The sequence below is a fragment of the Phodopus roborovskii genome, unplaced genomic scaffold, assembly GCF_943737965.1.
Source record: "Phodopus roborovskii unplaced genomic scaffold, PHOROB, whole genome shotgun sequence".
NCBI classification, from domain to species: domain Eukaryota; kingdom Metazoa; phylum Chordata; class Mammalia; order Rodentia; family Cricetidae; genus Phodopus; species Phodopus roborovskii.
In genome coordinates this window covers 18741892-18759530 of record NW_026126541.1, presented here as the reverse complement: position 1 = coordinate 18759530, position 17639 = coordinate 18741892, and the positions used below count along the sequence as shown (strand labels likewise).

At 46.2% G+C, this 17639-nt stretch overlaps 1 protein-coding gene across 1 annotated transcript in view; it reads right to left on the bottom strand.

Moving 5' to 3' along the window:
- The window catches only part of Pik3ap1 (phosphoinositide-3-kinase adaptor protein 1), a 112547-nt gene extending 99870 nt beyond the window's left edge, over window positions 1-12677 (bottom strand). Inside the window, exons 1-2 of the mRNA XM_051199741.1 lie at window positions 12357-12677; window positions 5465-5884 (exon numbers count right to left, since the gene is read on the bottom strand). Coding sequence (XP_051055698.1) covers window positions 5465-5884; window positions 12357-12549 — 613 coding nt within the window. The 5' untranslated portion in view covers window positions 12550-12677. The remainder of the gene's footprint in view (window positions 1-5464; window positions 5885-12356) is intronic.
- Between the last annotated feature and the right edge of the window lie 4962 nt (window positions 12678-17639).

The following is a 17639-nucleotide window of genomic DNA, read 5'->3' as shown; positions in this document are numbered from 1 at the left end:
TCAGGACGCCTAACATCCTCTCTCCTGGCCTCTGTGAGCATATGCACAGGCACAAGCACTTGCACACATACACACATATACACACATGTACACACAAGCTTTCAGCTTATTACTAGATGTTCTATATATTGAACTAAACCAGGGCACAAGTGGAAACCTTTAAAAAAATAAAGTACAACAACCAAACCCACAGCAAAGCCATGGACAAAGTCTATAGCGATGCAGGGACATTTGGTGTTGGCTCTGCGCTTGGTCTGTGGGAACACTACAGTTGATATGAAAAGGAAGAAATCAACAGAGATTCATAAAACCAGTCATGAAGCATGTGAAGACCCTCTTTGTTTACTTGCAATAAAGGGAAAAATATCACTTTTAAAACCCTTTTTTAAGCATTGTGATAAGCATAATTACTTTATTTGGGAACAATATTCCTTTTAATTTGAGAAAATGCATAAAGGAATATTACTCAGTTACAGAACAGTAGAAAATCCTGTCATTTGCAATGTGAATGAACCCAGAGGACATTGTGGTAAGGCTCATGAGCCAGATACAGAAAGATGAATTCAGCACAGCCCCCTATACACATGCAATCTAAAGAAGTCAGACTCATAGATGTAGAGGAGCATGTGGTGGCCAAGGGATGGAGGCTGGGGGAATGGCACTCCATCCAGAGGTTCAGCTGCAGTCTGGAAATGAGTAAGTGCCAGGATTTTATTGTACAATATAGAAGTCAGAGTTAATAATACCATAGAATTTACTGGACTTTCGAAGAGTCCTCAGTACACACACACACACACACACACACACACACACACACAGTGGGGAGAGATAATGCTAACTAATTTGACATGCTAATTAGTTTTTACACTATACATGTATTACAAATCCTTGCACTTAAGAGTACATTTATTTTTGTCAATTATACTTCAATAAAACTGGAAAACTAAAAATCAATGGAATGCTAATATCTACAAAGAAAATCACATATAGATATTACCCTCTCACGGTTTCCCATGGGAACCAAAGGGGAAATACTTTGTAATTTCGGATACCATGAGACCTCCTGAAACATAGATGGTCTGGTGAGGCAGGGGAAGCAGGTAGAGAATAATGCAAATGAAGAAGGTAGACAAGGGCTGGGTTCTCATTTGGTACAGTACTCACTGTGTAAGTCTAAGTACCTGAATTCAAACACCAGCATCCACCTAAAAGCTAGGCATAATAGAGCTTGCCTGTAATCTTAGTGCTGGAAAAATGGTGGGGTGCAGTCAGTTTAGCTAAGCTGTAAGCTCCAGGCTCAGTGAGAGGACCAGGTGGAGAGCCATAAAGGAAGACAACAGAGGTCAACCTCTGGCCTCTGCACACCTGAACACACACAGAGAATAAATAAACAATTTCAAAAGCAGGGAAGATCACCACTGTGGTGCTAAACAAGAGCTTTCCATGCCTCTCTCCACACTCAGCAAGTGGGCAAGCATGCATATGCACATATGTGCAAACAAACACACAGGAGAGTCTTTGAAACAAGCTCCCTATCACCCACCACCGAGTTCTTCCCCCACATAGTCTCACAGAATCTATTTTTGTATTCCAGTGAGATTTGCAGCAAAGAATAGAGCTTCAGTCAAAAGAGGAAATAATTGCTGTGCTGTACCCTGGGTTTTCTCACTTCCTTATTTGAAAATAATCACCCAACAAGTCCAGAAAATAATCCAGAACAATAGGATCCCGTACTGCATGCACTGTTGCTGGGAACTGGACTGGACCTATTGAAAAGTTTTGGTGACTTGCCATCTTCTTAGCAAGTGTATAATAATATATTACAGCATACATATGGGGCTGGAAGAAACCTTCCACATTGTTGGTCCAACCCATCAGTTCACAGATGAAGAAGTTGGAAGATAAACTCCAACACACTGCAGACTCTAATTAAAACATCTGTTGAACTTTAAGGAGACGGCCAAGCTTAGAGATATAATAAATCCACCAAAATATTTTTCATGACATAGAAATATTGATCAATGATTAAGTGAAGAAAGAGTGGGAATTATTGTAGCAGTAGGACCCCCATCTCAAAGTCAGGACCATTTCTATCTAGAGAACTGAAAGATCAAAACCAGTCAGAGTGAACACACTGACTTGGTAAGTAGAAGAGAACTCTAGGGTTCCACACTGAAAACTAACAAATTAACCATCAAACCCTGGTCTCATTTTATACCTAGACCACTGGGTATCCAAGAGCCGCCCTGGTTTCCAGAGAAGTAGAGCTTTGAGAAAATGGTTCATGCACAGTAGAACTGTGACCAGTGGCCTGAAGGTGGTGGACCCTGAGACACACTGGCAACAGTATAGGAGCTTGTTAGATCTGCACATTCAGGCCTGAAGAAATGGCTCAGTGGTTAAGAGCACTGACTGCTCTTCCAGAGGGCCTGGATTCAATTCCCAGCACCCACATGGCAGCTTGTAACTGTTTGAAACTCTAGTTCTAAGTGACCTGACACCCATGGCAAAGCACCAATGCACATATAGGGCTTAGAGACACTGGAGTAGCAATCAGAGAGCCTGTGTGGGTCTGACTTAGAAATATGTTATGGTTGTGTATCTGGGTGTCCCTGTGGGACTCCTGACAGTGTGAGTGAGGGGTGTCTCTCACTCTTTTGCCTGTGCTTGGGACCTTTTTCCTCCTACTGGGTTACCTCATACAGACTTGATATGAGGGTCTGTGCCTAGTTTTATTGTAATTTGTTAGGCCAGGTTGATAGCTGTAGGCCTGTTCTTTTCTGAAGGGATAAAAGGAGGAGTGGGTCTGGGTCAGGGAGGGCCTGGAAGAAGAGGAAACTGCAGTTGGTGTGTAATGTATGAGAGAAGAAGAAGAAGAAATGCAAATCCTGGAGTTCTACCCAGCCTTCAGTCAACATATGCTACTAATAAGGTCCTCAGGTTCTTCGTTGTACATGAAAATCTGAGAAGCACTTATTCAATTCAACTGCATGTGAGCACCAGCAATCTGAGTCTCCACACCCCTCCATTTCTTTAAGTCTATATGTCCCTTCACCACTGATTCTGAACTGCAGATTTCCCACTAAGCCGCTTACTTTAATTGCTTATTAAAATAATCTCTTTCCAATGGCAGGTTGTTTGTTCTTGGAACAGAAACACTACTGTGAAATAATTCACCTTCTGAAACACTGGAAGGTGAAGGCTCACAGCATACTGCCCCAGAGGGGTAAAAAGTAAAATAGCAGGGGAGATTGATGTACGCTGATGTCTAACCACTGCACAAACCCAGATAATCCTAAAAGTAATACTTTTTAAGATTTAACTTTACTACTTAGTTATATGTGCACACGTGTCTGTGTGCATGTGGGGGGGGGTATAGAAGCACCGGGAGCCCACAGCTCCCAGAGGAGCTGAGATTCCTGGTAGTTGTGAGTCACCTGACCTGAGTACTGGGAACCAAACTCAGGCCCTTTTGCAAGAGCAGTGCAGTACAAGTTCTTAACGTCCAGCACCCACATCTTGGGACTTAATGTGCATTAAGCAAGCACTTTGTCATCGAGCTTCTTCTCAAGCCTTCAATATTTTTAAACATATAGCCATAATACTGTTTTCAGACAACAATTATGAACACATACTGTGAAGTGACAATATTCCCAGGGAGCTCTGAATGATTGACTGGCAGATCATGGTGACCTGCAATGGGGTTGCATTGGACCACTGCAATGGCATAACTCTTGGGGAGGAACAACTAGTGTGTCTGGGTTCTTTGTAAATTTGCATGGGTCACAGCTCCCAAAAAAAGCAATGGAATGTGATCATGCACATTCTAATGGTGTGTTTTTTCTGTCATTTCAAAGTCAAGATGAGCAAACTCCAGAAAACTGCATTTCAGGTGAGTCATCTCCCCCATTAACACCAGTTATTTGTGTTATAAAGTGAGCACAGCTCTACCATGCTGTGACCTGCTCATACTCACTAGTTATATCAGCCGGGAAGAAGGAAACCTCAGCTGAAGAGCTGCCACCATCAGCCTGGCCTGTGGGCATGTCTTTGGGCATGTCTTGATGAATTGTTGTCTAGGAAGGGCCTACCTATGGGCTGGTGGTCCTGGGTTGTATAAGAATGCAAACTGAGCAAGCTATAGGGAGCATGCCAGTAAGCATCACTCCTCCATCGGTCTCTGATTTGAACTCCTGCCTTAAGTCCCTGCTTTAGCTCCCTTGGTGATAGACCAAAACCTGTAAGCTGAAACCAGTCCTTTCTTCCCCCAGATGGCCTTTGGTCAGCATGTTTTATCACAGCAATAGAAAGCAAGCAAAGGCACAGGATCGCTGTTCTTGCTTCAGTCCTGGAGACTGAACCTCCAACCTTGCATATACTAAGGGCAGAGGAAGCATTCCAGATCTCAGCTACATCCTCCACCTCTCCTTACCTTCCTCCTACTCCACCCTAAACAGAGTCTCACTAAGTTACCCATGCCGGGTCTTGAACTCACTGTGTAATCCAGGCCAACCTTGAAATTTGGGTCTTCCAAAAAGCCTGGATTTCAAGCCTACATGCACCACCAGACCCAGCTTAGAGATGGTAAAGTCTGGATTTGGATCCTGAGATGGGGGAGGGGATGGATGAGCTACATTAATGCACAGGTGACTGAGGCTTGGTGAAATCGGGCTGGTAATTGTCCAGGTTTTTTGGCTGGTGCCAAGTATGTAAGATCTCAAATGGAAAGAAAACACAAGACAGATGCATAGCCTGCCCACAGCACACACAAAGGCCAAAATGAAAAGTCAAAAGGGGAAGAAAAGCAGCGACCTGCGGCCATCCCAGTGCTCATCTTCTGCTTTTGTTAATCAGAGTGTGCATCACACTTCCTGGGCCCGCTGAGGTCATTAGCCCTGCAGGAAGAGTCTGGAATGTTATCAGTTTGAAAGGAGAAGCAATGCAAAAGATACAAGGTGGGCTGACCAGAAAACGAGAGTGTTATTGCTCCATAAACAGGTTATCTTTCATTGATACTTCAAGCTGTCCGAGGTCATTACAAAGACAAATTGCAAGTGAGCTGCAAGCAGGGGGCTGCAGCAGGAGGGATGGCAGGTGAGCCCTTCACACCCTAACCATCAAAGTCTCTCCTTCCTATCCCCTCCTTCTAGTAGGAAGCCTGGATCCCGTGTCTTCCGAAACATAGAAAGTTCTAGAAAGAAGACTCAACCTATCCCATCTTAGAAATCTGGCTGCTCTAAACCAAGAAATACCTAAGTCGCTGGGGGATTGAATCTGGGGACTTGTAGATGCTAGGAAGTGCTCTATCCCTGAGCTAGAACCTCGAGGAACACAGGGTCTCCGGAGAGTTTTCGTCATTTTCTAGCACGAATGACCAATGTCCAAATAAAAATACTTCGCCTGGATCTAGAACGTGGCTCTATAATTCCTCTTGAGCTCGCCCCTCTTTACCATGAACCCTTACCTTCAGAAATGGCTTTCCTCACGGCTGCCAGATAGGTCTCTGGCTCATCGTCACAGGTGAGCTCCTGCCAGTGTTCCCATTCGGGAAAGAAGGCCTGAAAGTTCTCATCTCTGGACTGCACTCCGCACAGCAGCCGCACCACACGCTGTGGTGGGTGGAAGGCACGCTGCAGGACTGGCAGCAGTCCCGGACGGCAGAAGCATTCCACCAGCCCTGCAGATAGTAGCACCAGCATGCACCGTGCATTCCGGAAGACCCGCAGGTCCTCAGCAGAGAAGGAGGCATCCGGGTCCAGCCGGTATGTCTGCATCTTCTGGCTGCGGACCTGACGGCATGACACGAAAAGCTCCTGAAGGTACTGGCACCATTCCTCTGCATCTGGACTGTAGAAGATGAGGATGTCGCATCCTCGGCCCCACCCTGCAAGGAGACACAGAAGCTCGTTAATGCCTGCTCCTTCTGAGAGAGAATCAGAAACCTGGGAGATAAACCATCCAACGGGGCCTGGCATGCTACAACTTCCCAGGTCTACCTGTAGCAATTGTCTAGCCCTTTTCCCTACTTACAGCCCACCAATATGCCAGATACACCACACTCTTCACCCAAACCCAAGCCACTATCTAGATCCTGAAAGCTATTGCTTCAGCCACACATTGCATGGCTCTGTCCCCCATAGATGGTCTGTGCTAGTTAATAACAACAGGCACTTATATAAAGCCCTGTACTGTTCGAGTCTTCTTCCACACACACACACGGACTGGTAAATTTACTTCATCCTCACAGCATCTTTGGAGCATAGGTACCAGTACTAGCCCACTTTAAAGACAAAATAAAGGTCAATGCGGCACATTGGATTACTTAGCCAGGGATCAAGGTGGTAGCCAGCAGCTGAACTGTTTGATTTGACATGGAAGCGTGATTCTGTTTCAAATACAGGAGTGAGATTTGCCAACTAGACACACAACCCTAGGAAAATTATTAAGATCCTCTGGGCCTTGGTTTACTCCTCTGAAAGTAGAAACAGCATGGCAGTTTTTATGTGTATTTTGGGTCAAGTTCTTAGTACAGAGCCTGAATGAAAAAAGAACCCTCAGCAGTTGGAAACTGGTGTCATTATCCCACATTGCCAGCACATCATTGTAAGTGGGAATGCAGTGAATGGATGCTCTGACCTACACCACAGTATCTGTACACTCCCCACAGCCGCACTGAGACATGAGCTTTTCTTCTCCCTCTAAGGAAGCACAGATGCCAGAAACTACCAGGCAAAGAGGGCAGGGGTGGAGTCACCTGGTCCTTGAAACACTTTGTTTGAGAAGATGAAGGGTCTTATCAAATTCACTATCAATAAACCAATGGTATAGCCAGGACCAGTTCGATACTTTGCCCCAACCCCTGCCTCCTCCTCTTATAGAAGAGTCATGTCACATCTTCCAATGATCAACGTTCAAAGAAGGTAGGCTCTTAACATTATTGTGACCCCTGTCCCATGCCTTCATCTTCACCAGCTTTGACATCCTATTCTGAGACGATGTGGGCTAGATGAGCACACGCATCCTATAATGAAGCAGGGGTCCATCTTCCCCCTGGGAGAAGGACAGTGGACTGTTTCTGAAACAGTAATCTAAGTTTGAACCCTGGTTCAAAAAACCAACTAACCAAACAAACAAACAAAAAACACTGAAGAAAAACATAAATTTCTTATGCATATACATCTCAGATGATTTCTGTAGACAACTCCACCCTCAAGGAAACACAACACTTCTCTTGCTAAATATGGGCTGTGCCTAGTGATTTCTTTCCAAAGATCCCAATATGGAAAGACAGAGAGTCATTTTACAATGGACAAACTCAGCAAATACTTTCTCCACCCAATGACAAAGATTGTTATGGATAACCAGGAGTTGTGTTATAGTCTGTGCTCTTGAAACTAAGAATGGACGTCACATCTGTGATCAACCCCAACATCTATCATCCCAGTTAATGGTGAAAAACAAATCCAACTGTGGGACAGTCCACAAAATCACTGACTAGTGCTTCTCCAGACTTTCAAAGTGAGAGATGAAGTTGGGAGGAGAAAGTAAGGGGTCCAGGACATGTTCTGGGGGTGAACATAATCAAAACACAGTGTCTGCGCACATTAAATTCTCAAACAATCAATAAAAATACTGCATTTTTAAAAGACAGAAGGATTTTGAGAGTAGGCTCAGCAATTAAGGACACTTGTTGCTCTTGCAGAGAACTGGGATTCACTGCCCAGCATCTATCTACATGATGGCTCACACCTGTAATTCCAGGAAATTCGGGAAAATCCATGCCCTCTTCTGACCTCCTCAAACATCAAGTGTGTATGTGGTACACATACATACACATAGGCAAAACACGGATACTCATAAAATCAATCAAGGGTAAGGAAAATACAATAAAATCCCAGGTGAGAGGTGCCTACGGAGATAGCATTAGTAAATAGAATGTGGTACCTTGAATAGAAACCGGGACATTGTGTACAGACTCAGGAGACTTGAATAAAGCATAGACTGAAAAATACTGACTACCCAGAACATGGGAAGTTGGAGCAGAGGAAGCAAAAGTTATAATAGAGTCCAACCTGGGACATCTAGTGAGTTCCAAGCTAGCCTGAGCTATATGATTACATCCTATCTTAAAAGGCACCCTCCAAAATAATAATTATCAATACTGGTTCAGTTATTTCAGTAAATTTATAACATTAATGTAAATTGCAATTAGAAGGAAAGATTGGAGTATGTGGGAACAAGGTTTTTGCCTTTTACCTAGAAATCTAAATCTGTTCCAAAATAAGCTTATTAAGGACACACTTGAATATGGAAAACAGCCATTTAAAGTGGCTTGTTCCTGGGGCTCAAGGTTTGAACTCAATCCCCATTGAGCAAGAGTATTTGATAAGGATCCAGCCAGTGCTGGTTCATACCTTTAATCCCAGCACTCAAAAGGCAGAGGTAGGTAGATCCCTGTGAGTTTGAGGCAGACATAGTGACAGAGCTATAACAGTTCTAGGGCAGCCAGGACTATACAGAGAAGCCCTGTCTTGAAAATACAAAACAAAACAAAAAAACCCTAGACCATCTGGGGGCTAGAGAGATTGTTCAGTGGTTAAGAGCACCAGCAGCTCTCCCAGCCGACCTGTGTTCAATTCCCAGCTCTCACATGGCAGCTCACGAGGCGTCTGAAACTCCAGTTCCAGGGGATCCAACACCCTCACACAGACATACATGCAGGCAAGTACCAATGCACATAAAATTAAAATGAATAATAAATTAAGATATTTGAGAAGTAGTTAGTGCCTCAGTCAAGTTGATATCACAACCTCTGTGACTGTGTGTGTGTGTGTGTGTGTGTGTGTGTGTGTGTGTGTGATGTGACTTCAATCAATACCACTAGTTGTGATATTGATTGCAATTCAATTTACCATTCTCCTGAATACTTCAAGGCTGAAACCAAAACCTGGGGAAGTTATAAAAAAAAAAAAAAAGTCCAAAGTGGAAGTTCAAGTTCCTCCCTGAAGGAGCCACACAAGGCTGGCTATCTGCTCTGTCATCATTCTCTGTGTGTGGGGAATGCCCCTTTCTTCCGTAGTAATTCCCTTCCTGTAGCCCCAAGTCATTGCTCCGGGTTCTAAATCACTTCTTCTATTCAGTAAGAGAAACAATGCAAGAGCCCATAAACACACACCCCACCCCACCCCCACAGACGGAGAAAAGGGCTTTGTTCTTGTGGAACCTCAAAGAACAGGTTTAGCTACAGGAGAGGGGAATAAACTGAGGACAGGAAGGGGCTGGCTGACCACAGTGGGGAGTCACAGCCCAAAAAGAGAGGTGACACTGAGTCATTCAGCAGCCCTTTGAGAGGAAGTGCCTGAAGGCGACCCTGGGACCCTGTCCATTCCACCTGGAGCCCATCATTCATTCATTCATTGTCATACGTGTCTGTTCTGTGTACCCTGTGTGCATTCGTGAAACCAAACCATGGCATATATGTGGAGGTCCAGGAACAACTTGCAGGAATCAGTTCTCCCTCTCCCACGTGAGTCCCAGGGGACCAACTCAAGTAGTCAGACTTGGTGACAAGCACCCTTACTAGCTGAGCCATGTCGCTGGCCCTGTGATCCTATAAGTCCAGGAATGACAGGCAGATCTAGAGAAGGACCTGGAAAGGGGACAGGACAAGATCTGAGAGCTTTCCTCATGCTCTCGGGGGGCGGGGGGGGGGGCAAGGCCTGGAAGTGGGGGCTCTAGTTTTCACCAGCTGCAGACTCGGTGCCTTGGGGGGAAGTCCCAGTCCCTTTTCTCACTCTCTCTGGTAAATAAGGGAAACATTTCCAGCACAAGCTGGTTGCATTTCACCATTTCACCTCGCTACTCAAGGTTCCTTCAAGGCCAAAAAAAAAAAACAAGATTCTCCACGATTTCAAGCAAATGAAAACGCATCTTCCAGGAAACAAGATTGACGTTCACCCTCCAGTGGCAGGGAATTGAAGAAGACCAAAGGATTAGGCTACAGCTAAGTGGCCTTTGAACACATTATGCAGTATGAAGGAAGCCAGTCACTAAAACCACAGACTGCACGATCCCATTCATGTGTAAGTCCAGGGCAGGGCAATCTAGGCCGACGCAGATCAGTGCACTAGAAAGAAAGCAATAAGAAGGAAGATCTCTAGTGGAGGCTGTGACATTCCGCTCAAAGTCATGTATTTGTGAGGAAATTACACTGTTTCAGGCGTGTCCAAGCAGCCCATGGGCTCAGTGTGTCCTGGGATGGCTATGAATATGACTCCATTCATTTGGCTATGATGTCATGTCATAAAGTCAAGAGGTTAGACACAGCATTTTCTTTAAACATAACATTATTTAAAAAAATAAGGGCACTATATAGGACGGTGGCCTGGATGACCCTTTAGTCTGTGGCATGTTAGTGAGGAACTTGGCTTTCCCACACTTGTGACCTGCCCTCAGGAGTACTTGTAGCTATGGACCACAGGGAGCCCAGAGGGTCCCAATCTCGCTCACATCACCTGGCATGGTGTCTCACCACAGAGGACACTGACAGCAAGACGTTTGGATAGCTTTATTCAGCACCCCACATAGTGCGGGTTTGGTTGCTGGGCTAGAGTACTCATTGGAAGCTGAGCCCACCCGTCTAGCTTAGCCCCTTGGAGTTAGCCTTCTAGACACGAACTAGGGAAAGCATGTTGCTTGGCCTCCTTTCCTCAAAGGCTTCTCACTTTGTGGGTCACCTGCTCCAGACAAGAAAGGAGGCAGAAGCTTAGCCAGTTTATATTCTCCTCTGGCCAACCCCTCCATCCACCCAGCCATGATAGCTGTTCCCTGTATCTTGAACACAAGGTACAGACCTCTTCTCTCTTAGAGCTCTCTCCTGCCCAGGGCCCTCTACCTGCCCTCCTTTGGGTCTTGACTAGTTTCCCTTGTTCTGAGACTTCTTCACCTAACCATTCCATTTAAAATTCTAACTCAACCCCCCCCCCCAATCCTGCCCGTTTTCCCATCGCACGTATCATGCCAAGTACTTTCCTTATTAAACCACTTGTTGCCTTCCCTGTCCGCACAGTTACATGGCTTTTATCTCTTTGTTTCCTGAGCACCTACTACAGTACCTGGAAACAGCAAGCATGTGATCAATGTCTGCCTAGTGAATGAACTCACCTTACCTATATCGCTGATTCTTCTAACCCATAGAGCCTGGCTAGGTAGCCTCAGGCACAGATGAACCACCTCCCACCCGCCTGTACCATTAGAGCCCTTTGTACCCTGGTTCCTAAGTACCATGGCCTCAGGCTAGACCTTGGCAGATCTGGAGAAGGTTGGTTCTTCAATCTATCATCTGCTCCCTTCCTTTCCAAGAGCTGACTTCCCTCAGCCCACAACAGTTCTTTCTTCCTGTTTTCATGCATTGTCTCTCTTAAAAGCATCAGAGGGGGGCTGGGTAAACACAAGTAAACCAAACCGAAAACATGGCAACTCTCTCTTATCAGCTAGCAAATTCCCCATTTGCTTACGGTGTTCTTTCACACCAAGACCCTGTGGTGAACAGAAACAAAGCCCATCTTGTCATCACCATGTCTAATGTCCGCTGAGGTGTATAGGCAGGGCTCAATTGTCTTTCATCATTATCATTATGTGGCTTGTCCTAGACCTCAGTGAGCTGAGGACTTGCCAAGTTGCATGTGCCTGTGATCCAGAAAGGAACCCAAAACCAGCCAGAAGAAACACTGTCACTTTCTGATGGGTAGATTTGCCCCCCAATTTCCAATTCTCCTTGGACCTGAAAGTTCTACAGAGAACACACTAAGAGTAACACTAAAGAAACAGCGGTCTCGGGTTTTAGCAAAATTCCAGAGAGAAGATACAAATGCGATGGAAGAAAAAGGCTTCTGAAGCTGACCCAAGACCACTTCTGATCTCCGGGGACCACCTAGGACCGCCTGAGCGCCCCCTATTGGTCGGATAAGACCCTAAGAGAAGCAAAAAGAAGCCAACATTCCACCTCCTTTCAACTGTCTCAATACTCAAAAGTTAAGCAGAGAAGGAGATTTCAGGGCTACTTGGGCCAGAATTAGAGAGAGAAAAGGAGGCTTCGAAACTAGGATGGGGCGAGGCTCAGGAAGGAGCTGGAGAGAATCGTGCACAGGCCGGCTAGGAGAAATGAGAGAAAGTTGGCAGGGGAAGTTTGCGACAGAGTCCTGAGAAAAGACCAGAAAAAATACAAGATCCCGACACTAACGACCAAAGTAGTTAGAGAAAAGCACTTCAGGCTGTGCGGGTAGCGCCAGAGAGGCTCGGGGACCAGCGGCGGGGACGCGAGCCAGGAGCCCGGGAGCACCGTGCCTGCTACCCACCTGAGGCTGCCATGTCGTCGCGGGAGCAGCTCGCATCCCCGGCCAGCCTGGAGCACGGTACCCGGTGCCCGCAGCCGCAATGGGTGATGTCGCTGGCACGGGACGGGAGTGGAACCCAGCTGCGCTCAGGACAGCGGCGACTCTGGCGCTTCCTCCCGCGGGGCAGCGGGGACTCACACGGGGGCGTGTCCATAGTGTCCGCCCCGCCTGCGGGGCTCCGCTGGGCACCTGCATGCTCGGCGGTTGGGGAAGGGAAGTGAGAAGCCCACAGGACCAGCCACCAGCTCCCGACGCTGACCTCTGCTCGTGCCACGTGTGTCCCGTGCTTCAGGAAGGCAGGCAGCAACCTCCGCGGCCGCCAAAGAGCAGCCTGAGATGCGGGAACCGGGGCAGAGAAAGCAGAGGGGACAGGACTGGCTGATCTGGGGGACTTGAGGTGGGGATGCATAGCGCAGCTGTCTCAACCACCTTGTCTCTTGGGGCTTGTTCTTGAGACGCTGCCCCCCCTCCCCGCAGCCCAGTAAAAGGAGGGCCTGCGGAAGGGGAAGGAGGAGCACCTGGTCCTTGGGGTCTTGGCGTTGCCCTTGGGTGCCCTCCTGTGACCCTTCTGCATTTTCTTGGATCTGGTCCTCTGAGGGCACATGGGTGTTAACTATATAATCTTTGATAGATGGACGTTATCACCGCCAAGGGCCTTCCACACACTATTGCTCCGCTCCCGTTATCAGAGCTCTTTCTCTGGTTTCCTTCTATCTCCCTCCACTTTAAATAATAATAATAATACATTTTTATTTATTTGTTTTGTGTGCTTGTGTGGGAATATGCATGCACATGTTGCAGATCACATGGAGAGAGCAGAAGATAACTTGCAGGAGTCTGTTCTCTCCTTCCATCGTGGAAACAAACTGGCTCAACAACCGGCAGCAGACACCCTGACCCTGTGCCATCTCATCAGCCCCTCCCTCTTCCATGTTCAAGGACCCCAAGTGAATGCACTGAGCTGCACTGATCATCCAGTAAAAGCTCTCTAAGGGTTCCTTGATGGTAGCCTCAATATCATCTACAACTTCAGTCCCTTGCCCTATAATGTAGCAAATTCACAGACGTAGAGATTTGGGTCTGGGCGTCTTTGGACACAGTTACTCTACCTAACACAGGCACACACAAGGATTCCTAAAGCCCAAAAGCATGCTGCCTGCCATTCTCCCTGTTTAGGATATCCTTGCCCTCCATTCCTATTCTGACACACAGCGGCAGCCTTTCCACACTATTAGAGTTCTTTGAGATTATACAAACATTTCTTTATTGTCAGAATGGCTTTAACTGATGCTTCCTGTATTCACCTCAGAGTTAAACCAGTCTTTTGCCATGGAACCTATCCTCTGGAGCCAACTCTGACCAGAAAATATACTCAGAAACTATTCGTGGAATGTGTGCATGAATGCCTATGACCAGGAAACCCTTACATCTGGGATCCAGGGACAGAGGAGCCTTTTCGGACACTGAAAATTTGGGACTCCCAAGCCGAAAGGAAGGAAATATAAATTGCCAAAATTAAGCCAGGTGTTATAAAAGCTATCAGAGAGCAGTGATAATGGGAGGATTCTTATGTTTAGAGATATTAACTTGAAGTACCTGTGTAATTGCATGGGGGGAGGGGTCTGTCATGGCAGAAGTGGGGGATGGGTGCTTAGAGCCTTGCCCTTGCCAAGGATGTCATCCTCGGAGTTGAAGCAGCACCCGTGGGTGAGGAGAGAGTAAAGCACCAGAACCAGAGCAAGGGCAGAGTCATGGAGAAGACCCATCCTTAAAGGGGAGGCTGAATAAGAGCTGGAAACCAGTGTATAGGAGACCCAGAAGCAGAGCCTTGCTGACGGTGTTTACGGTCACTGAGAGACTCTGGGAGAATGTCACAAGGCATAAGAATGAGCCACTGCTGGCATAGTTTTCAATATGCAAGAGACCAGGCTGGAGCAGGGCAATGTGAACAATGAAGAGAGGTGATAGGACCAAAGCTTGGAGCAGGGACAGAGGCCTGGACCCTGAATTCTTATCTAAGACCTCCCCCTACCACTGTGGACCCTTAGGCAAGCTATGGCCCCGAAAGTCCTCAATTTCCTGGTGTCAGCAGTGAGGGAATCCTATGTCAGAAAATACTGGGCTCAAATACTAGCCTTCCAGACCCTGTCTTGGACTGAAGCCTCCTTATGCCTCATGGACCACTAGACATGAATGACCTACACTCCCTGTTATGGTCATCTATAATTAGCCTGCATTTGAAGCCAAGTCCCCAGTGTCCTCACGTCAAGAACATGCTCCGTTTTCTGGTGGCAAGTTCTAGAAAGTCTGGGCCCTCCCTTTCCTGCCTCCTAACTGGAATGATCCAGACAACTTCTGACCTAAATATTCTCCAGCTGTTAGAGATCATCTGTCAGTTGTAGGCGAAGTCTTGGTCCTGGAGTCTACTGCCTCTATTCTCACATTGTAGAGCAGCACCAACTCCTGGAACCCAGAGGCTGATACTCCCCAGGTGAAAGAGCATTACTAACTTCTAATGCAACCCATCAAGTTTCTCTACTCAATGGCAGGGACCAAGTTAGAGAAAATAGCCTCTCCAGTTGTGCATATCTGACAAGCAGAATGATAACTGGGAGAGGAGTGTTATCTGCCATCTGGAAGGCCCGCCAAGTGGATGGAGTGGGGAGAGAAACTCAGACCTAACTGTTGCTTTACAACCGGTTTTGATACTAGCAAACAGAAGGAGCCAAAAGGTGGAACAGGGAACAGGGAGATAAAGAACGTCCTAGTCCTTACTTTAAGATAATATGTTGGTATTGCAGGCCTGAGGACTGTTTTCTGGGACATTAGGCAGAGGTGAAGGAGCATGCTCTAGTGGACAATATCAATCCTTCCCAGTTCTCTTAATTTTCCCATTGGTAGTGGCACTGATAGTAGACTTCTGCAGAGCAAGAGGTTAGTAACTTCTGCCCAAGGGCACACAGCAGCAATTGCAAAGTTGTTTGAGCCCAACCACTCTGGCTCCAGAACCAATGCCCTTGATCAAGGAAAAATGCATGTCAGTCTCTGCTATGGCCTGAAGATCTCCACTTCCATGATAAGTGGAAATGGTAGAAGTTCTATCACCTGTGGGCTCCTTCTGCTATGCCTGAATTGGCCAATTCTCTCTCTCTCAAAAAAAAAAAAAAAAAAAAAAAAAAAAAAAAGAGTTAGGGGCCAGGTGGCTCACACCTTTAATCCCAGCACTCCAGAGTCAGAGGCAGGTGGATCTCTGTGAGTTCAAAACCAGCCTGGTCCTACAGAGCGAGTTCCAGGACAGGCTCCAATGCTACACAGAGAAACCCTGTCTTGAACCCCCCAAAAAAGACTTGGGGATGGGAGCTCACCTCACCTAATCTGCCTTCCTGTGAATCCATGCTCTGAGCTTGTCACCCCATTGGAGTCAAGCATCCTATTTTTTTATCCCCACCTACAGTGCCTAGCAGGGGACCCCAGCATATAGCTGTTTTTTAATCACCAAGTACAAGCCATTCAGTTTGTAGCTGAAGCTGTAGTTAATGTGTGGGTGAAGTGACTTGCCCCGGCCTCCAGTCACACCACCTTCATATGGAGAGCTTGGTCTGCATCTCATCCCAGAGTCCCAGGACACTGGAGCCTGTATCAGGGTAGGGAGTGGGATTCAAAGGGACTGGCAGGTTGGATCATGATGGAGGCGCCAGGCTTTGGCTGGTAAAGTTGCTGGGTTGATAGAGGCAGTTTCAAACTGACCCAACAGGGCATCCTATTAAAACCCAATGCAGGCAACTGGGGAATATTGGGACACTTCCAGAGTAAGCAGCTTGCAAAAGTCTGGAAGTTTTACCTTCTTGCAAGAATGTAATCATCTTTTCTATCCACCACTATGGTCTCTCTTCCTGAATGTCATCTGCAACAGCAATGCTAATTGCAGTCCCAGAACCCAAGTTCAGAGACACAAAATTCTAGGCATCTGCTCTTTGGCTCCGTGGAGGTAATTTTCTGAACTACTGCCATTTGAATCCATTCACTGCCCAAGAGCTGCTTGCCTTGCCCTGTGTTGTCATTCAGAAGCCAGCCACAATCTCCAACTAAAAGTGGCATTAGGAATCCACTCTCATTGACTTCTTACTTCATTCTGTCCCTGTGATTAAAAAACAACACTGACCAAAAGCAACTTGGGGAGGAAAGGGTTTACTTACCTTACGCTTCCAGATCATAATCACAAAGGGAAGTCAGGGCAGGAACCAAGGAGGAAAGCCATTTAGTGGCTCTTTCTCTGACTGATGTTCAGCTAGCTTTCTTAATCTTTGCAGACCCACTTGCTGGGCAGTGGTCCTGCCCACTGTGCATTGGCAGCATCATCAATTAACAATCAAGAAAATCCCCATCTCCATTCTTACAAGCCAATCCGATCAAGACAGTTCTTCCTTTGAGGTCCCCTTTTCACAGGTAATTCTAGTTTGCATCAAATTGTGGCAAAAAAAAAAAAAAAAGCAAAAACTAACCTGCACACCTTGTTTCTTAGTGACACAATCCCAGTTTTATTGGAGAGTAGCAATATACATTGCTACTAAAAGATTCTATTCTCTAGCATCTCCTGCAAATTAGCAGAGGCCAACAAGATAAATGAACATCATTCAGTGGGATATAGGAAAGTTCTTTATAAGAAATCTAACTTTAATAATTTTTTTTCTTTTCCACCATTCTTTTATCTCCTGCCTGGGTGTTTGAAAGTCGAAAAGCGTTCTTGAATTATGAGGGGACCATGTGGATACACTAAGGATGGTACAACTAGAAAATGGGCAAGGACTGTTTCCTTGCATGATGGTAATCGTCAACTTGGTACAAGTTAGAATCACTTGAGAACAAAACCTCATGAGGGATCATCTAGGTCAAGTAGTCTATAGACAGGTCTATGGGTGATCTTCTTGACTCTGTAAATTGTTGCAGGAGGTCCTGCCCACCCTAGGCATCACCTTTCTCCAAGTAAGGGATCCCAGACAACTGTATACATACAGAGAGAGTGCTGAACACAAGCATACATGCATTCATTTATCTATGTCTTTCACTATGGATGATATGTGACTAGCTAATTCCAGTTCCTGCTGTCTTGGTTTCCCCACAATGGTGGATTATTATCTAGAATTGTGAACTAAAATAAACCCATTCTTTCCCTACAGTTTTTTTTGTTTGTTTGTTTTTGGGTTTTGTTTGTTTGTTTTGTTTGGTCTGAGTATTTTATCACAG